The sequence below is a fragment of the Balearica regulorum genome, chromosome 17, assembly GCF_011004875.1.
Source record: "Balearica regulorum gibbericeps isolate bBalReg1 chromosome 17, bBalReg1.pri, whole genome shotgun sequence".
NCBI lineage: Eukaryota > Metazoa > Chordata > Aves > Gruiformes > Gruidae > Balearica > Balearica regulorum.
Genome location: NC_046200.1, coordinates 2,748,619 through 2,770,166, shown reverse-complemented (window position 1 = coordinate 2,770,166; position 21,548 = coordinate 2,748,619). Strand labels below are relative to the sequence as shown.

General features: G+C 42.4%; 1 protein-coding gene across 1 annotated transcript; it reads right to left on the bottom strand.

Annotated features, from left to right (window-relative positions):
- Window positions 1-3,212: 3,212 nt before the first annotated feature.
- Window positions 3,213-19,451, bottom strand: PPP1CC (protein phosphatase 1 catalytic subunit gamma). Its single transcript, XM_075769201.1, has 7 exons — window positions 19,157-19,451; window positions 9,807-9,938; window positions 8,337-8,567; window positions 6,668-6,772; window positions 5,460-5,683; window positions 4,838-4,972; window positions 3,213-4,401 (listed from the first exon to the last, which is right to left on the bottom strand). Exons 1-7 carry the CDS (start codon window positions 19,209-19,211, stop codon window positions 4,312-4,314), a joined length of 972 nt encoding a protein of 323 aa, XP_075625316.1. The 5' UTR covers window positions 19,212-19,451; the 3' UTR covers window positions 3,213-4,311.
- Between the last annotated feature and the right edge of the window lie 2,097 nt (window positions 19,452-21,548).

Sequence of the window (21,548 nt, the reverse complement as noted above, 5' to 3'; positions counted from 1 at the left end):
AACCACGTCTGTGAGGCGCCTTGGTGGTCTGGCAGGAGATGCTGCCAGCAGAGCCAGGAAGCTCTCGGTGAGGACCAGGCTGGCGCCTGGGGCACGATTTCAGGGTGAATCCAGCGTTACAGGACTGGAGCAGGGGCAGCTCAGCTGCCTCACCCCAGGGCCTCACCTTGAACCTCTTCCCAGGCTGCCAGCGTGTGGAAGTCCCAGTTTTTACATTTCTTTTTACAGTAACAGCGTGCTTTGTCACAACTCACATCTGTTAACCTTAGTCTGAGCTCTGCTCTGGGATGATGGGAGTCAGGATCACGGGCCTGAGCTGCAGAGGGTGAAGCCCAGGGACTCCCCAAAGCATGGGGGCAGAACCTGGAGCCCAGTGCTGCCCTCAGTGCTGCCCCCATCCCCAGGACCACCAGCAGTTGCTGTTCCCCTGGGGCAGGACATCAGTACCAGCCCCAGGGCAGAGCTGCCCCCCCCCCCCCCCCCCCCCCCCGGCAGTGAAATTCCAGCATGAGGGACTGATGTTGTGGGGTGTTAAAAGGGAAGGGGGACAGAAGATGGCCAGTGGAATGAAGAAGGGATTGGACTGCATCTTACAAAGAAAAAGAGCTTTTTTTAACTTAAAAACAAATGCCCACAAAAACAAGAGACCAGAAAGATGTTTTCTGACGCTGAAACCCCTGAGGCTCAAGCCCCTCTTTTCAACAGAAGTGGGAAGGGTACAAAACCCAGCTGCTCAGAAAGAGCTCACCCTCAGGAACTCCCCAGCTGCCCAAAATCCCCGCAGAGAGCGCACTCTGTGTCACACCTTGCAAGCCACCACTTGGAACAAGAACTGCTTTACGTGGCAGCTCGGGGCCTACAGCGCAGCCCACGGGTAGCTCAGCCCACCTCACGCATCCCATGGGCCCCTCGCCCCCTCCAAAGCCTTGGCACTTTGGCTGGGGGGGTCCCAACGCTTCGCAGTGCACAGGGGCCTGATGCTGCTGCACCCTCAAACCTTCTTTTCTAAAGTCAGTTCTCATTCAACAATATCCTTCAGAGGTTAAGCTTGGGTCTAAAGTACGTCGTACACATCAGGGACTCATGCTGGAACTCCTGTACCTTCCCATGGAGACCTGAGCACTGTTGGGGATCGGGTTGTACGCTGCAAGCAAAATGAATGTCATGAATGTCTTCTGGTTGGGTTTAAAGTACCACAGCTTCACCCAACAATTCAGGACTGAAGTCACAAAGACACATCCTAAAGCAAACCAGGAACAATCAAAGATGACCTGTGCTGAAAAACAGCCTTTCTACAGCTAGATGGCAAAGAGGACTCATTTTGTTTCGGAGAAACTAAAGAGGAACACCCCACTACCCGGAGTCACATCCAAGGCGTCAGTGCCTCAGATTTCACCGCTCTTAGTTTCACCTTTGCAACTTCCACAAAGTCCCTGCTTTGAGCCGGCGGGGCTGCGGGGAAAAGGGCTCGGGAGGCTCACGTGCTGTTCTGTCCACTCTCTGTGGAAACTGGATGTTCCTACAAGTATCATTATGGAAAAACAATAGGATAATTGGCAGCTGCTGCTCATTCTCTCTCTCCAGCGATCAAAAACCCCAACAAATAGGCATAAAATGCCCCTCTGAACTTTTGATCACAAGCCGTAGCGAGACCAACAGCTCTTCTTTCCTTCCTGCTGCTGCGGTGGAGCAGGAACCTTCCCACCTCCGCCACGGTGCAGTGGGACTTCCTCACCCCGAGCAGCTGGGGAGCCCGAGGTACGTGAACCACCCCAGGGGAATGCAGCCGAGCAGAAAACGCAGCCCAGAATAGGCGCCTGTGTCACTAAAACTGCATTTGAGGAGTGAAAAAACAAGTCACAGAGGAAAAAGGTGTGACACATGGAATGAATGGTTAGTGAGCTAGTGGTTGCAGAGACAGGTTAATGCATTCCTTTAGATACAAGTCAAATAAAACCTGGTTCCACGTGTGCTCCATTATTGACTAGATCAGTAAGAGACACGCAGGTGGTTATTTTACAAGGAGGGAGAAAAATTATAGAGCTATAAAGAAAACCACCAATGTGATTTAAAGGGTGAAAGTAAGTTTGCAAGAAAGGCTTTACCAGGCAATCTCTGACACCTAATGAGCTCATCAAAAGTTACCAAGAGGTGGTTTGATTAATTAGCTGAGGGGGGGGGGGGAGTCTTTAGAGTAGGAAAAATACACTTTGATTTGGCAGAGAAATACATCAAAAAACCACAATCAATGGCTGGGGACTGCCCAGAAGATGCATTCTTGTTAAAAAAGCTCAGATCACCCCAGAAGCAAAGGGAAACTCATCCACTCAGCAGGACAGAACTGAGCCGGGTGGTTTATCTGAGCAGCAACGGAAATTCTGTCGGCAGCCGCCTCACCAGGCAGCAGCAGTTCCTCACTGCAGCCGTTCCAGAGCAGGCTGGCTATACTCAGCGAGCCACCCCACGACTTCCAAACGCCCTGCGGTATTTTCCACCAGGCACACGTGAGAGGAGGCGGCAGGCGGAGGAGTTCAGATCAATTGCTGTCAAGGCTGAGTGCTGACTGCACCAAGCGGGCATCACACCCTATCCTCACCTCCAATGCAACCTGCTGTAGTGCTGCACACCAAGCGAACAGACAGCAGTGAAGTTTACTCAACTTTCATTCTTCACCAAGAATTTAGTTCTTTAATTAAGAACCTGAGGAAATTGGTCTTGTCCTCAGCTACGACCCTCCTAAGTCCACTTAATAAAAGCAGAACTTTTGCTCAAGGCAAACCACACTCAGAACAGGGAACGATAAACAGGCAGAGAGGAGCGAGTCCTCCCACGCAGACGTACCTCTGGGAACCGCTGCTGCTGTACAAGCCTGGGACGCCTCGGTCTGCAGCAACCCTGACACGGGTACGAGCGCCTGCAGCCGCGAACCAAGTATTCCGACTTGTCTGCGGCAGTTCTGCAGATCCAGGGCAGCGCGGGAGGGCTCTGGGAGCCCCCCGTGGGAGGGTGCCCCTGTCTAAGGGTGATCCATGCATTAAAGCTCCGGAACCAGACCTGAATCTGACAGCCTTGGTTAAAAACACAGCTCCAGTGCTTGCAGCTTAGACAAATCCAAACCAAGAATTTGTGGGTTTCCAGAACTATTTATTCATCGAAGTCTGGTCCTCTGATAGCAGTAGTGTATACGTTGTGATAAACTGACACTGAGAAGATTTAACAATTTCTTCATTTAATAAGTGATTTTCACTACATGGTATTGTACACTGTTATCTGTTCAAAAAAGATTAACAGTTTTTTAAAAAACAAGATACTGTGAGAGATTTATATAAACCAGTGATCAAGATCAACGCCTCTGGTCGGCTTATCAAGCTATTTTCTAGGCGTCTTTGTAGAACAAAGTCCTTAGGCTAAAACGCACAAAACCATTCAGGCAGCTCTAGAGCCATTTCCGTAACTTCCAGCTCCGACACTGGCTGCCCCGGGACCGATGCCACTGTAAAAGGTCCACTTGGTACGGAAACTGTACAAAAATGTGTTTACTTTGACCATGAATAGAACAAACAGCACAGCATTTCTACTTGTGATTTCACATCAGGACTTCCTTTTATCTCCCAGAGGAAGGCGTGAATGGAAAGCCCTGCCAACTCAGTGTGGTGGGTTGTGTACCAACAGGTTTCTAAGCGAACTTTGGCTTCAGGAAAGAGACAAACACACTTAAAATAATGGCTTTAATTGTCATTTGAAGTATACGGAGAGGGATGTGTGTCTGAATTAAATATACATCATACCAGTGATGCTGGCAAGGTTCAAGGTTATTTCTAATGTTGACAGCAATAAAACTAGCGTGTACATGACAAGACATTAAAAGAAAAGCAATCCCTTTAAAACAAATTTTAACGTAAAAAAAGTTCACAGTGGTTTGTATAAACAGTATGTAATTTCCGACAGTAACAAATTTCTACTCTCACAGCACACTAGTGCCCTCTTTAGATCCTAAAGAAGAAAACAAGCATTTACACTACTCCTTGTACAGATTCAGAAAGTCAGTTGTACAATTACCCATAATGCCAGGGTAAGGTGCTGCGGAGTGTACAGCTGTAACACCAACAAAAGGAAAGTTTAAAACTCTTTTCCAGGGAGGGAGAAAAGTCTTTCATTTGCTGTTACAACCAGCAAATGCCATTCATCAAATCAAAAGGAAAACCACAAACACATTATCTATTTTGAGCAAGCTGAACAGTACACATTACAGTTTTAAAAATGGAGGTTATATACTATAATACAAGTCCCAACAAGGCAATGCCAAAGTGACTATTTCTTTGCTTGTTTTGTGATCATACCCCTGGGAGGCGTTACAGGTCTGCTGGAATTGGGCTTCTTCTTCTCTGCAGGTTTCAAAATCTGAAAAAAGAGAGTTCAGTCATTTAGCAGAAAGTTTTAGCTTTCTCACAATCAATTCATTCACGAGTAAAGGCATTATACAGGTCACCTGGACAAGCCGTAAGCGTGCCAAGAAGTAAATGTCTTTCCTACTCAGAACTACGACAGGGCTTAGAGCAGCTGATGGCAGAACCCACGCCAAGGCAAGCCAGCTAACAGCTGATGGCTTTGCTTGGATGATTTAATTCCAGGGTAAACCAGTTCATCCACTCGGACCAGCAAGTGCTTATCACATTTTTGAAGACATGAGTGCAAACAGCCCTGTCTACATGTGGTATCTGTAAAGATCTATTTGAAACAGGTATTTTGGTTTTGTAACAGTAAAGTAGAAATTCCAACAGTGCAAATTTGAAGTGTGACTGCACTAACGAGGATGTAAAATCTTCAGATACTGTACCTGAAAAGAGCACATTAGAGTTTCATCGACACTCATCATGGCACCTGCATTATCAAATTCTCCACAGTAATTTGGGGCAGAAAAGAGAGTTACCAATTGCCTTTTTGCAAAAAACTCGTATCCATCTTCAACAACCTTTAGAGAGAAAAGCAGAAATATTAGACCGGCCAAGTTCTCCCTGCCAAAGTGCAAAGCAGCTTTAACAGAGCCAGGAGCTGAAAAACTGGCTACATATGAGGAGCATGAGTTCCAAACTTTTGCACCAAAACAGGAAGACAGTCACAGGACCCAGTTCAGCAACAGAGTCCATTAGCAATGAGAAAAACAGGATTCCACTGGGTTCAAGAGAATCTTGTTCAGGAATCAGAGCCACAGTTCATATGTATTAAGCAACAAATGTTCACTATGGAAGTTGTTAAATGTTGGGACAAGCCGTTCAGAGACAGTGGAATCTCGATCCTTGCAGGTATCTAAAACTTGGCTGGACAAGATCCTCAGCAACTCGGGGCTTACGCTGGCTTGGCCTGTGTTGAGTACATGCGTGTAGGGTTGGACCAGATGAGCACCTCGGGTCCCTCTGAACCTAAATTACTCTACGGTTTAATGTACAAAACTAAAGTACCTGATGAGCTCTACATATGAGATCCAAGTCATGTTTATGGAGAAACTTAGCAACCACTTCAGCACCAAACGTGAAGGACACTCCTCTGTCATTTTCACCCCATCCCAAGACATCCTTGTCGGGGTCAGACCACAGGAGATCACAAAGCAGACCTTGATCTGGTACATCAGTGGGGCGCATAATTCGTCTTATCTGTTCCATTGACTGAAGGTCTGGTGACAAACCTGTTCAGAGTTAAGACACATGCAGTTCACATTTTAGTCTGACTTTGCTCTGCGAGACTGAGGTATTAATTCAAGAAAAAAGTAGCTTGTATTCAAACTGATTCACTATTGCAATTTTACATAGCTCTAATGGCAAAGTTAACTGACATTTTTTAAATCCAGCATTTGTTTTAAAGCTTTTCTAACAGACAAGTCACTTTCTGGAAGATTTACTGGGAGCAAGATAAGCAAAGCCATTTCCACGTTTTACAGGATTACAATAATCTCACTGTAATATTTTGCAAGTGTCTGTTAAGAGCTGTTAAGTAAAAGAAGCATTAATACTGGAAATCCCAGTGTATATTTATTTTAACAATCAGGCCTAGTAAGATGAAATACAGTATCAAACAGATCTCATACCATTTTTCACTGATACGTCTCCCTGGGCAACTGTAATTACTTGCAAGTGATAAAACATTTAAGGTGCAGTATGTATTTTATTACTTTGAAAAGCTGCATGAAGCAAGTATCACGTAGCATAACAGAGCCAATTTCTACAAGTGAAGCACCAAACCCATCAGGCTGGATGTGGCTTTGAACAACCTGATCTAGTGAAAGATTTACTAAATGATCTTTAAAAGGTGCCTTCCAACCCAAACCACTCTATGATTCTATGAAAACTTATGTTTTCAGAATGTACATAAAACTCCAAGTCATACAAGCCTAAAAAAAGTCCAAAGATTCTTTACTCCAAAGGACAGGCTATTAAATATGCCTTTTGGTATGAAAAGAAAAGCAGATCATTGTGTCGGAAGGTACAAAACTACCAGCTCAATGGTTCACAAAACTGACCCTAATCAAGCTCAACCCTGCCTCATACATGAACTGAAGCAGAGAAAAATACCCCTAAAGTTCTGAAGCTTCAGAAATGTAAACATGACATCGCCATGATTTATACTAGAGTATTACAGTTTCTAAAGTATCAACCAAGGAGCTGTTACTTACCTCCATGACAGCAGAATATTTTCTCATCCACAATAGCTGCAATTGGTAAACAGTTAAAACAGTCTGTGAAGGTTTTCCACAGCTTAATATTGTATCTTCTCTTACCTAGAGGGCATTTTGGAGGAAAAACAGTCAACATGCTTTTCCAACACAACTACAACAAACGTAACACAGCTGCCTTAAGTTTACTAAGACTTGCAAAAAGTTGACCTTAAAGGCTATACACAATTTATCTTCCCTGATACCCACTGACATACTCTATTGTTTATAAGAAAGTTGCAATGGTCTCTCTCAGCATGGCAGAGCATTCTGAAGTGACTCTGTGGATAACACAAGTCTGTTCAACAGAACGACACTCCACTGCTGGCAGCCAGACTCTCCAGTCCCAACTTTGCTTTGGGAAATCATCCCTTGGCGAATTTGATCCATTTCAGAAAATATTGCTATTTGCTGTTTTCTTCAGAGGAAGACAGCAATTCTTAGACAGCAGATTTTCTTTAAACTTCTGCTAGTGCTTTAACATATGAAGTCTCTCTAGACAAAGAAACAGGACTGAAAAATGAAACTGCTACGATTTTACTTTCAAAGGGACTCTCCCAACAGATATGAACCTTGAACATATTTGCGATATATGACTAAGCCTGTGATTAATCTCTGAGGAGTCAATTCTGAAATACCGCAAGTCTTTGTTTCCTCACTGAAGGAGAACAAGACATGGAGCGTACATCTTGTAAGCTACAAGCCAAATACGTCCCACAACAGAAGTTTTGAGAATGCTTCAGTGCACAATTAAACAGTTTTACCTGGATTTATTAAATCACATCCTTTGAAACATGAACATACAGTTCTACTTCACAGCAAAATGACTTGTTATGTTAGGGTAAGAGCTACATATAGTCTCCGTCACAATAGACCTTAACGCACTCTGCGGTGACAGAGCTGGTACATTAACTGCATAGCAACATTGCGTTTGTTCAAAAGGAGGACTCAATGCCAAATACAAGCACAATTCCTCATCAAAAGGCTGACGCTCTGGTTTAAGTAACAACTTTTTTTGCAGCTGAAGCCACCTACTTCACGCTTGGATGCTCAATCCAAGCATGCATCACACTGAAGGCTTCACACACGCTTTGCCCCATTTATGAAAGGAAATATGGTTTTGGCCAAAACAACAGCACACAATACAGCAGGACTGCATCCAGAGAATGGTGAAGTCTTTTTAACATTACAAAGTTACAGGTCTTACTATGAAGTTGATTGCAAGCACTGTAACATAACCATAAAGATCAACCCATTCTCCAAGTTGTAACACAAGTATGTATCATCACCCCTCAGATGAAAGAAAGAGGTTAACTTTTGTAAAGCACATCAAGTAAAATTCTCTCATCAGATGACCTTAAGAACTTTAACAGCACGTACCAGTGAGAACTGTTAGTTAACAGAGCAGCCAATAAATAAAATTATTCATTTGCATCCTGCTTTCTACTGTGAGGATCAGATTCCAATAGGATCAGGGAAAGGACACATTTCCCTTCCTAAAATAGGCCAAGGGCTCCCCTAAAGTGCACAAAGGGAACTGCAAGTTAGGAAAGAATCATCTAACACTGCAACACTAGCACCTCCTACCCTGCTTTCCCAAGCCAAAGATGCACACATCAGTATTACTTACATTCATCGTAAAACCCATAAATTCTATTAATGCTGGCACATTCGTGGTTCCCTCTGAGGAGGAAAAAATTCTCTGGGTATTTAATTTTGTAGGCCAATAGAAGACAAATTGTTTCTAAAGATTGTTTTCCTCTGTCAACATAATCACCAAGGAACAGGTAGTTGCTTTCTGGTGGGAAACCTCCATATTCAAAGAGTCGAAGCAAGTCATAGTACTGTCCATGGATGTCACCTGGAAAGAGTATTTAGAAATGACATGTAAGTGACCCTTTGCTACATTCTTTGATTGATTCTAGAGAAAAAACAGATGAACGATGCTTCAGAAGGGAAAAAGCTTGCAGTTAGCTACTGCCTGCAACTTAAATTTCTTTTATTTCAATGTATATAAAATTATCACATTCTGAAATTTGACATCTATGTAATGCAATGGTCAACTGCACTAAGACAAAGCATGTAGCTACTTAAAAATATTCACACATGTGTAACAAAATCAAGATTCCAAGAAACCAACTGTGTGTTCAAATGAACATCTGACATCCAGTTAAATCCTTTACTTGACTAGTGGCTGAGAGATCAGCAACATTTACCTCATTCCTGGTATTTCCACACAGCATTAGTAATATTGATGAAACACTGACCACTTGGGGACTTTGCTTTCCTTTGTACCATCTCTGGTGTTTTTTTGAAACACTCGGTAATTCAAATTCTAGCACTGAAGTTGTATCGAAAATGAAATTGGCATTTCTACCTTTTGTTTAAATCATAGTTTTGTTTCTGACAAGCAGAACACTAAATCACTGTTTTAGACTACCAATGTTATAAATATTGAACAAGCTACTTCAATCTGAAGTAAACCCTCAGTGTTAGATAAAATACCGTTTGCTGAAAGCTTTTTAAAGTGCATTTACTGAGGCTTTTATTTTGACATTCTTCATTCTTTTAGATAACTAGACACATACATGTGTGCAAAATGAGTACCACTGTGTACAAGTATGGTGAAACCAAACTAGAAAGCAATTCCAAGAAACAGTACAGAAATTTAAGTTTCCAGCAGGATTTTCAAATATTGTCAAACCATTGTTCAACTCTGAATAACAGCTACAATAAACTACTGCAGTTTGTTTCCCCTTGTTCAGTCATGACTGGGCCAAACACTATTTCATTGATTGAAAAACTTGTTTCCAAAACTTCATGTGAATCCCTTCCCCAAGAGACCTGGTGAAACTGGACCAGTTACTTTTTGGGTCTGGATTATTTTGGTCCCCACTGCAATTCCCATGTTTGCTACCTCCTCCCCACTCCTCTGCCCTAAGCATCCAGCAGGGTTTTATTTTCCCTTTTGCTACAATCATTTATTAGTGCCACTGTTAATTAAGTGACAGCAGCACCTGGCATTTGTTCTCTGCTTAAGGTCTGCATCTACCTCACAACCCCCTCAAACCAAGTATCAACTCAAAATCACAGTACTCACCACATATTTTCAGTGGAGCTTCAAGTTCTAGTAGAATAGGCTGACTGAGAAAGATTTCTCTGGATTTCAAGCACAGTCCTCTAATTTCATTCTCTTGAAGTTGGACATTTTTACCTGGTTTGGATCCTCGCACTGTTGGAAGGAGTCAGAAGTCAGTTCTCAAAATCAACACTATCCCTAATGTTATTTTAAGAGTTTGACTAAATGCCATTGTAATACAGCATGAGAAGATAACAGGGTAGTATCAGCATGCTGAGGTGAAACTGCACTGCCATGCTACCAGAGAAAGGGTAATGTGTTCTGTTTCAGTTGTATGTTACTTTCATTTAACAGAACTCATGCCTCAACACTTCCCCCGTTAAATGTCACATTTTAAATAGCATCAGTTTAGTTCTATTTAGTTATAAAACCCATCTTGGACAATGTGACTATATATATGTTGGTTGGTTTGGTTTTTGGGGGGTTTTTTGTTTGTTTTTTTTTTTTTTTTAAATGAAGCAGTCATACTCTCGTTCTCTGGAAAGTTGTCTGAACTTGAAAAAAGGAAGTCTCCCATTTAATCATCAACAGCATAGCTCAAATGCAAAAGCTGTCTTAAACCATCCTATAAACCTTGCCCAAGACAGTATCTAAACGAACAAGACTACAGTACCAATAAATACTGTACTGCCTGCCCCATTCTACACTGCAGTTAACAGGAAAGAAAAATAAGCATATGACCGGAAGGTCAGAACTAGACATAAGGAAATAATTTTTGGATCGCAATGATAAAATGGCTCTCCTTATCATTGTTTTTGAGCACAGCAAAGGACAAACCAGTAGGAGATCTATCTCTCAGCCTGAGACCACTCCCCCCACCCCAATCCTTCACACACGCCCTTTATTACTGCTTCAACCTCCCCACTGCAACAATTCACAATAATTGGTTCCCCTTAATATTCCCTGAAGCTTTCTTTCCTACTCTGGACAACAAGGACACCGGCTTGGCCTGAACAAGTTTCTGTGGCCACCAGCACAGCTTCCCCTCCATTTATCCATCATCCTCCACCCCTCCACCCCCCCATTTCTGTTGCCCAGAAATACAAAGAACATTTCTATAGCAGCAGTGCAGTAACTATAGCTAAATTGCATGTAACAGCATTTATCAGGGTTAGGATAAGACTAAATACAAAAATTGTGATTATGGCATTACTGGTGAAGCTTATTATATTTTTATTTTCTGTCAAAACCAGTGACAACATGGACTACTGGTAAGGCTGAAGAAAAAAAACCCCACAACCTGCAAATTCCAGTAAGATTACAGAATAAGAGCAGTCATCTACAACACAACACACTGGTTTAGCCGCAAAGCCAAATGACCTCAGAACTTTAGCCTCAGATGCCTGGAAACACTCTGACAACACCTCCAGAAACAAAATCACTACACTGGTAGTGTTGCCTAGTTAGCTGACTTACTGCATACAAGTCATATAGCATTGAGACTGAAGAATCTATGCTCTTATCCAAAAAGACTTGGTCTTGCCAAAAAAAAAAGCCTCAAACCCTTTCAAATACAAGAACTGATGCAATATTATCTTCCTGAATTCCTAAATAGCCTTTTAGATACCATTTCAGTCTAATTCCCTTGATACTGTTTAACCTCAGAGTGAGAAATCTGGAAGCTACAGATGACTGAAATCTCTGTACTGTCACTGTGGGCCTTGCACTATATGAAATCAAAAAGCGAGCGCTGCAGTAGGAAAGGCTGGGGGAGCAGGGGGCATGTTTTAAGAAGAGTAAGAACAAAAACAGTTATGTTCCAAAGGGATTAGAATTTCTCATTAGCACAGAAGTTTCCCACTTTTGATCAAGAGTAGAAGATGCACGCTAACTGAACAATATTTTATCTAAACCAGGAACAAAATGATGATTGTGTAATATCCATCCATAAACCCAAGTGTCATTGGATGCAATCTCTACCAGCATTACTAACAAAACAATTCTACCCTGCGTACTGACTCCCAGAGACCCTAGTCATGGTGGCACAGGCTGCCCTACAGAATCATTGACAATACCCTAAACCACACAATCTTTCCTCAAACACGCTTCAAAACCAAACTTCAGTTCAAATTACAATGTATAGCAACAGTGACATTAAGTTAATTGTAGGTCAAAAGTCGTGGCTTTAATAACATTCTTTCAAGCAATACATGCTTATTATTCACTGCCTATGTATTATCACTCAACACTGACATTGCATGGCAACACTGAAATTACCACTAAACTTCATGTCTTCATTAAAATATTCGAAGTAATGAAGCATATAAATGAAAGTTAAATCTTTGTCACAGCAGTTTATCATGCATGAGGCTTTTCATCCACACAGTAATTCCAAATGCTCCTGAGCAATGAGCAAGCTACTCAAAATGCCAAATATCCAGAAGCAATAAAGAACAGAAATTTATAGTGATCAGCTAGCTGAATTACAAATGTTAAATTTCCCCCACTCTTAAAATTCTACAATTCACCTGTTTTTTGAGATAATACAATATATTTGCATTCAGTTTTCTGAGTAGCCAAAAAATCCTTTTTGTTAGAAATTGTTAAAACACATCCATAAATTAAAAACTGTACAGACTATGTACTGCACTGACTCACTAAAGCTCATGAATAAAGCATATGCATTCATTTTCGCTGAAGATTAAATGAAAATCTGAAAACTGTTTCAGATACAAGTTTCCTCTATTTCCCCAATATATTTTCACTGAACCAGTATAATCTTCATGCACTTTTAGTCATCTGCTTGCACAAAACCTTGACAAGATAAAATGATGCTTTGTTGCAGTTTATGTAAACTCACAAGGCTGAAACAAAAGCAGCACAATTTGATTCAGTTCTGTAGCACACTGCCTGCCAATGACATTTTGACCATTTTTGTCCAACATGGAATCGGCACAGAAGAAACAAGAGTGTTCAATTTCTTCTAACATTGACCTATATATTCTGAAAAGCTGGAAAAATTATTTTTGGCTTCAGAAGAATCAAATATGCAGAAATGCATGTTGGTTTAAGAAATCTGTATTTTTAGTGCAGGGATTTTCTCATCCACAATGAAAGAGCTGGCAAGGAAACGCAGGATGTTCAGTCTGAATGATTTTTAAAAGGTTTTTCTGTGTCAAGTTACTTAGTCCCACTAAGAAAGGGAAAAATAATATACTATGAAAAAATTGTGTTTACAGTTTCTTTTCTCTGCTTTGGACCAAAACAAGGCAGTCTGTAGAGATCAGACAGTATGATGCTAATTGGCAGCTTGGTCATAAAGTCAAAAGAGCAGCTCAATAGTACTGTACATGCACATTTGTTCTTTCAATGCACAAAAAATAACCTCTCAGAAATGACAGTCTGGAACTGACAGCAGAACAAGCTAAAGATTAATCAGTTGAGGAAAAAAGCCCATTTCAAATAATATTTTATTTATATCTTGTCTCAACATACTGCAGCACTATTTCCAGACAGTAATATATTCCCATCCTCTTTTAGGCAGAGATGCTCCTGTTCTTAAAAATCATTTTTCAAGAGCTTGAATTTCAATATTCAGTCAAGGTTGTCTTCTAACAAGTAAAAAAGACCACAGAGAAGATCCCTCCCTGGAGCCTGGATGATCTCTGCAGAGGTACTGACTTGAACATAGGTTCCAACTTAAAATTGATGTTGCTTCCGAAGACAAGGAGAAAAACTGATGGAAAGCAACAACAGATACCAGCTCTAAAATGAAGGCGTATTATCGAGAGGTGAGTGCAGTATGACAGCTGCCCAGCAGAGGGGGAAAAGGAACTAAAAGGAAGTAGAGCAAGAACTTAACAGCACCCCTGTCATTTTGGTGCAAGCAAACAGAGCTAGCGCAAAGCATAGCTGCAGCTGCCAGGGGTTAAAACACTGCTTGACATCCAGGATAACTTCTATACATTTCTTTGTGAAGGATAAATGGGTCAAGAACTGTGGGATCTAGAACGTAGAAGACCAGATGAGAAGACCACATGCATGCAGAGTACAGACTTCTACACCACATCCCATCACTAGCATTTTCCAATGCTCAGTCTGGTGCCACACAATCCTTTAGCAAAGGCAAATACTATTATAAAATTGAGTATATGACCTCATTCAAGGTTAATATGAAAGAGACAGATACTGAGGAAAGTATTCAAAACCAGCAGAATATTCAAAAATGTTAGAAATTTCAGTGATCCAAACACCTCATTTTCCTTCAGTATTACATTAAAAGAAGCAGTTGAAATGCTGTCAACTGAAGCACTAAAATCATGATCTTGTACAGAAAATGTTTTAAAGAAAACCGTCTATCAGCAGGTCAGTTCATTTTTTGGCTTATTACACAAGTCTTTCAGTTTTACCACATTTTACATTAAAATCTCTGCAATCCTAGAGACATTTCCAAAAATACTGCAAGTTGTTTTTTTACCTTGTTTTTTAGCAGTTCCTGATGACAGTTTCACATTCAGTATTGCACCATAGGCACAAAGGGAATAAATAACTTGGAAGTGGTTGATGTAAGAAAGGTTTTACTTTACTGCAGGCACTACCGACTTTGATCAGATCATTTCAAATTCAAAATTGAAACTGAAAAGCAACTCCTCAGTGCCCAAGACTCTAAAAAGTTCTTGTCTACTTTTTAGTATGACAAAAGTTCACAGCAGCATTATCAAACAGACGATTCTGCATGACTGCAAAATTTTCATCTTCTAACATACTTGCACAGTGAAGAGCACTTCGTAGCAACAGGTACTCAGACAAATTCCTCCACTTCACTGACTGGGCAACAAACACAGAATTTAACTGACTTATTTGAATCCACAGCAGTGATAGGAATCTAATCCTTGTCTTCCAAACGCAGAGCTCCTATTTCCCATTATTAGAAATTGCTGCAACACAGCAGGAAACAACATTAAGCTATACAAACTATGGAAAATTACCTAAGTTTGAGGTCAAAAAGTGCTGCTTGTCTACTTAGAAATTTTGTATCAGCCCAACTCATCAAGTGAAATCTGACCACATTTCAGATTCACATCTGTGAGACTCAGACACTCCTCACAGTATACAAAACTAAACAGCAAGCAACCCTTCTGACCTAATCAATGCTGTATTTAGCAGAAAAGTTAAAAAAAATAATCTGAGAACTGCATTTGTAGGAAAGAGTCTTCTCTGTTGTCAGCAAAAGTTTATCCATACTCTTCGGCTCAACTATTTTTAATAACTGGATGATCCTCTTTCTCCATTTAAAGCAAATTAGAGAGAATAGCTCTTTGACAGCTATACAACAGGCTTTACCGGGAATAGAAATCTGTGGGTGTATAAACAGGAAAGTTTGAGGATTTAGAGTCTTTTTGCTGATTTTAGTGCACTAACCAGGATTTCAGCTTTCAGGAGGGCTACCACCATTCTAGCCTCGCACCGCTTTATCCAAAGTAGCCTCCACTCATTACTTAGTTTGCCCTCAATAGCATTTTCAGAGGCTGCAGCACAGAAAACATTTTCAGAAACATTTCAGCATGGGTTCCACTTATGTATGTTGAAATTGTGTTATTTAACTCTGTTATTTATCACTACCATGGTAAGACTAGTATATTTCAATCTTGTTTTCTAGATACATTACTATGAGCTCCATTTTTAAACCAGATCCAGACTGTGAAAATCTGCCAATGTACTAAATGCAGGAAACGGATAAGGGGCTCAAGTTATAGGAACACCATCTGACACGCCACAGAAAGGAAGCCATGCTCACAGTCGGGGAATCTCAGGATTTGTCACTCATTCTTTGCTCAGAGCTGAGCAGGAATCCTGCCATTTCCTGAAACCCTTTCCATGACCATTCAGATGCCACAGGCCTTTCATCTTACAGGGAGCTTTCTTCTTGTCTAATGACAGTTTTGACTTAGCAGAGCTGCAAGCTCAGAACCACACAGTTGCTGCCTACAACACTCCTCCTAGAAGGAGAGTAATTTGCTCTCATGTTTGCCCCTTCTTATTCCTAAGTGAGTTAGTTCCATAAACCTTCAAGCCTTTATACACTAGTAAGGACACTAAGGAAACATTTCAATACTACAGGATACTGGAGTTTACTATACTTTAAAAGCCTTACTCTTGTGAAAATTGTTGTTAATATAGTTACTAAAAGTAACAAAATTAAACAACTTGTAGTGATGAAATTGTTCCTAGCAGAACATTAGTAAAGAGGGCAACAAATACAAATGCAACTACAGTAAAAAAAAAGATCAGTATGTTCAATGTTTTCATTGAATGGCTTTCCAAGGTTGAGGACAATGTTAATGTAACATGTTTTTTGTGATATTTCAATGCCAAATGGCTCTGAACTATAAACATTTGGAGCAAGAAAGACTCTTCAAATATTTACCTTAGAATGAGAAGCTAAATATATACTTCCAGGCCTTTTAAAGAACAGACTAATAATTTCAGCTAACTAGCCTAATGTGGGTGCGAGAATATCAACTATTTGGGAAAAAAAGTAGGAATAATGTCATTTCATCAGAGAAGTCAGGATAGAAAGCAAGTAAAACCCCCTCACAAATACATTATTAATATCTTATATTAAGAACAAAAGCAAGAATAATTTATTATTCACCCTTTAACCACTTCATTTTACCTCAACCATTAGATTAGATTTACTACTGGCGTAGCGCGCTCAGTCTCTGCAACGCTAAAGCATATTATAAAACACAAATATCTGCTTAACTGTATTTTTTCATTGATTTGAAATATTTCATCAAGTATCTCCTTAATACTTGGGTTTGTTATCTTTAAAAAGGAAGGGATAATGCTCCCTGTCCATATCCTTTGCATTTTATTAGCAAAATCACCTAAAGTTAACTGTTATAAAATACTGAAGTATACAGTTTAAAGACAGCTGTAATAAAAAACTGAACAGCTATAAAAATTAAAGCTTGCACAAGGATTTGAGCAACTCAGTTTGTAAGCTGATTATTAAACCAGATTTTGCAGTGTTTTCATGCTTGACTATGATTTTAATCTGTGTGCAACCTTGTCTGAAAAGGATATCTGGTACAGGACACAACAGACACTGTGTAACTAACATTATGCAGTTGTTCTACCAGAACTGCACTGAAAAAGAATTTGTTTGCTCCACATCTAAATAGGATGAGAATCCTTACACATACTTTAGATTTTTTTCCCCCCCTTCCATTTAATACCATGCAGACCTCCACTTTAAAAGTTTGGTCCTCTCATCTACCTAGCCAGACCTTAATAATTCCAGAGAAAAGACCAAAGAGAATGGCATTTGCATGGTAATTCACAGAATTTAGCAGTCCATCAAAAATGCAGTGTTTGCTAAAATGCAGTGTCATTTTGCCCTTTCTGGAAAAAAGTATAAAAACGACAGACTGCCACAAAGGTCAATCACTACTCTGTCTGGAAAAGATGTTTATAATAGACATTTAATAAGCAATAAAAAAAAGCACTAGCACAGGTTACTAACATTGGTAATAGTTTTAATATTTAAAGACAATCATTGCCTCAAGGAATCCAAAATCCCAGCAGAAATGTCAATAAAGGAAAACAAATAAATTTCAGTTCTGGCAGCTGATGCAACCTCAGGTAACATCTTTAGTTGCATGAACCCTTTCTTAAAAGATCTTGTCAGCAAACCTTCTGAACCCTGATTTACGAACTCTCATCTCCTCCAAATGTGTAATACTGATACAAGCTGGGTAAGAAGGTAACATACTGACATAGTACATCTTACTACTTTTTGAAACTTTAAACAAGAGAAATCATTCAAAATCATTCAGATCTTTTTCTAGGATTATCTTATTCCATGTTTTTGATATTAAGAACTTTGAGAAATTTTACTAGCTACACTAGGGGAAATCAAGTATGAATTGTAACTAATACCTGCAGTAAAATTGAGCACGTATTAATATGTCACCAAACATATGACATACAGGATCTGACATCTACAAATTGTACTACTAATGTTTCAGGAAAATCCTGGTCTAAATTTATGAAGGGAAGCCTTTAAATAATTTAAACCAGGGCAGTTTAAATTGGTAACAGGCAAAACCCAAAACAGATCACAGGAAAAGCCCTATTTACTTTTACTTATTCAATAATCTCATTAATACATCTACAGGATTTTTAACTCCAAATAACTTCTAGAGTATCACTATTGTTCCCATGCCTGACCTTTTGCTATCCAAGCAATTACACAAGAAAAATCTTATAAGAAGGAAAGGGTGTAATATAGCTGAAAGACATTTCTTCACCATTTGTCTCCGCAACATCTCTGACGACTTTGTGCCAAACGCAAAAAAGTTAAAGCCCTGACCAAGCTCTTCAAGCATAAGTCCAGATCAGATGCTGTCCTGACATACGTGAAATGAGGCCGGATCAGGCTAGTTTCCTTCTCTGAGTAATTATGATTTTCCTTGATGTCTGGAAGAAAATTTGTCATCTGCTACTTCTCAGCCCTTTGCCCTAGAAAAGGTCAGCCAACAATTCCAGTTCAGTGCTGACCCCTGCAACCAAAGGGATGATGCTGAAGACATCCCCTACAACTTCTAGGTTTTCCTTTGATTTAGGAAACCCCATGCAACTCTTTCCAACTCAAAGCACTAACAATACAATAAACCCTTCCACATACTGTCTGAAACACCAAAACCCAACCCTCTGTTCACACCTAAAAAAGCCACCATATGTTATGAATTAAGAGCCAAAGTCTTATGGTAACATTAATGCAAGCAGCTAATCAAAGCTAAACCCACGATATCGGGAAATCCATGCAAGACTCCTCCTGACTTTCTGAAAAGCTGCCTCAACACTCTTTAAACACGCCAAGTCTGATTTCCAGAACCCCACGACTACCCAGCCAAGCACAGCCCCCATGTGCACGTGTGGAAGGCAAGAGAAAACCCCAGGTTTCTTTAAACACTTTCCTACGAAAATAATACTAAATGGAGCATCGCTTAGAGCTGCAGGGGAGGAGATGGGGGGCAGCCGGCTGGTCCCAACACTGCACTATGAGCGCAGAGAGTATCAGAGGGCAGCAACAGCTCGGAAACACAAGGGCTGAAGGAAAAGTTGGGGCTGAAGGGCTGAGCCGCCCGGGCCGACGGCGGAGTCGAGCCCCGGGAAGACAAAGCGCCTCGGCGCCCCTCCATTTTGGTCCCCCCCGACCCCACCGGGCGGGCAGGACGCGGCGCATCGCCCGCGGCGGTGGCTGAAGTGGGACCACGGAGGGGCCGCACAGGCGGGCTCCCGGGCACCGGCCCGGCCGCCACCCACCCCACGGCCACCCGCCCCGTACCTTCCCCGACCCTCACCCTCCAGCAGCCGTTGGATGATGCTGTCGATGTTGAGCTTGTCTATATCCGCCATCGCCTCTCAGCGGCCGGGCGGACCCCTCCCCGCGGCTCCCCTCCCTCCGCTCGCTGACTTGGCCGGCCCGACTTCTCTCCTTGTTCTGTTTCGTTTTTTCCCTTCCTCCTCTCCTCCCCACTCTCCTTCCCTCTCTCTCTCTTCCCCCCCCGCCCCCCCCTCGACCGCCGGTCTCAGCAGAGACCCAGAACTGAACAAAATGGCCGTCGTCTCCTCAACGAGCTCACCCGGCGCACGGATACTACGAGCGCGACGCGGCTCACCGGAAACCCTTTATAGGTCGGGCGGGAAGAGCGGGGCGGAGGAAACGTTGCGCTGTCGTCTCACTCTCGCGGAATCCTTCCGCTCACGAGAGGTGAAATAGTGCGGCGGTGTTACTGTTGGGGCTGTTGCAGGGCCCGGGCCCGGTCTGTCGAAACCTGGCCGTGAGCTGGAGCAGCAGGCCGTTTGGTGTCTGCTGACTGGCGGGAGGCTGGGGCTAGGCTTCTGTCAGTGCTGCCTCCTCATGGCACCTGCTTGGAAGCTGCCTGTGAGGCAGCAGCAGCAGCTTGGTGTGAGGCAGCAGGTATGAGGGGTATGCTCTCCCTCTGCATTACAGTCGCCTCCCCTGCCCTAAAGCAGGACAAACCACCAAAATCATGCCTGCAGCTGCTATCTCCCTCATGGGGCGCAGCAGCCTGCGGGGGGGAAGGCCTGTGAGGCGTGTGGGGCCATGTGGCTGGCGGGGGCACCAGGTGAAGATGGCGGGGACCCCTTCCTGCTCCCTGTGCACCCCGGCCTGGGCGACGTGTGGCCCCGGGCACACCGAGTGCCCCGCACGAGACCGACCACCGCTGGGTGCCCATCCCCAGCTCTTGCAGAGCGTGTCCTGGTAGCTGCCGGGTTGTGAGCTCCCGTCTCTGGGAGTCTCTGCAGCTTGAGCAAGCCCTTTGGCTCCTGAGCAACTTCAGACACATGGCTCTGCCCCTGCAAATACTTTAAGTAACAAATGCTCTTTGCAATCCTTATGGATGGAGAAATTAGCCTACGCTTTCAAGAGCATCTTGCTATTTTATTCCACACTTCTGCTATTATTTTATTCTATATGTAGCTACAGCTTGGCTACAAGCAATCAGATGAGGTTCAGCGTGTAAATCAGATTGCATTTGCAAGAGAGATGGGCTGTGCGGGCCTTTCCCACTGTTCAGTTTGCATCTCTTGATTAAATATTGTATAATTGCTTTATTTACTCCTACTTTAATTTGCAGGGATGGCTGTGTCAACTTCTTTCCTCCTCCCCTCCCTGTGTGAATTGCTCCCACTATGGATGCCGGATTCCTCCTGCTGACAGTTATACAATATTCATAACAGTTTATTACCGTGGTGGGGCCAGACCAGAGTTCGTGTTCATGAGGGCGATAAAGCAAAGGACTTGCAGTCTCAGCACACCTTAGATCTGGTGGGAGGAAGGAGATAAGAGGACGCAGACAGAGTCTGCCTGAAACGCAGGTGCTTGCCCGTTGCAAAACGCAGCTTCAACACTCGACTTCCCTGAGTGAATGCTTACCATAACGAGCACGCCCAAGCCGATATGCTAATCTTAGTCACGCTGGTGTAAGCTCAAAGTAACCTCATTGAAGACAATAGAGTTACTTCAGATTTACTTCAACGTAACAGCCTTTGCAGATTTACATCTATTTTTGTGCTGCACCTTCCCGGGGAACGGCCCCCCAACCCCCCCAGCTCTTCTGCACCGAATGCTTTCTTTCTCTTTCAAATCCTTTCTAATTCTGCAGGGCAAGTTGTTCTCTTGGACTTAACTGAATTATTTTAAAAGGGAAATTGGTCCTGTGTTTCCAGAAGAACCTTCCTGGCCTTGTTTTCCTTACTGGAAATCTTTTCATCTCATCCTTCAGCTGTTACCCCCCCCTCCAGGGATGAGTCCTGCGAGGATCTGAGCACATTCGGTGGGGTGCTGAGTCCCTTTCACTCCTGTTAATGCTCTGGGAAATGGTTGGAGGGGGAGACCCAGGAGATATACTTGGGAATTTGCTGGAAGGAAGGATCCAGCCCTTCAAAAGAGACCGGTCAGGGCAAAGAATGTCTCTCACTTGCTGAACCACATCAGGCAAGGTCCAAAGCACCGTCAATTCTTGTTAAAAGAGGCGTAGCCAAAGGGAAGGCAAAGAAGTGACAGATAAAGGCGAATCTGTCGAGGCCTCGTCATCACCTCAATAATCAACGCGCCTTGCTACAGCTCCGCGTCTTGACAGCAGCCGCTAATGCTTGGTGTCCCGCTCAGAGGGGCTGTATTTTTGCGCAGGGTCTTTTTTTATTTACAGAAAAAATAAGGATCCT

Bases quoted from the DNA above. Each gene is read 5' to 3' on its own strand.
- PPP1CC (XM_075769201.1), bottom strand. From the start codon at position 19,211: ATGGCGGATATAGACAAGCTCAACATCGACAGCATCATCCAACGGCTG. The intron at 6,773-8,336 runs GTAAGTAATACT...AATGCCCTCTAG, and splicing joins TTATGGGTTTTACGATGAAT to GTAAGAGAAGATACAATATT. The intron at 5,684-6,667 runs GTAAGTAACAGC...AACTCTGAACAG, and splicing joins AATATTCTGCTGTCATGGAG to GTTTGTCACCAGACCTTCAG.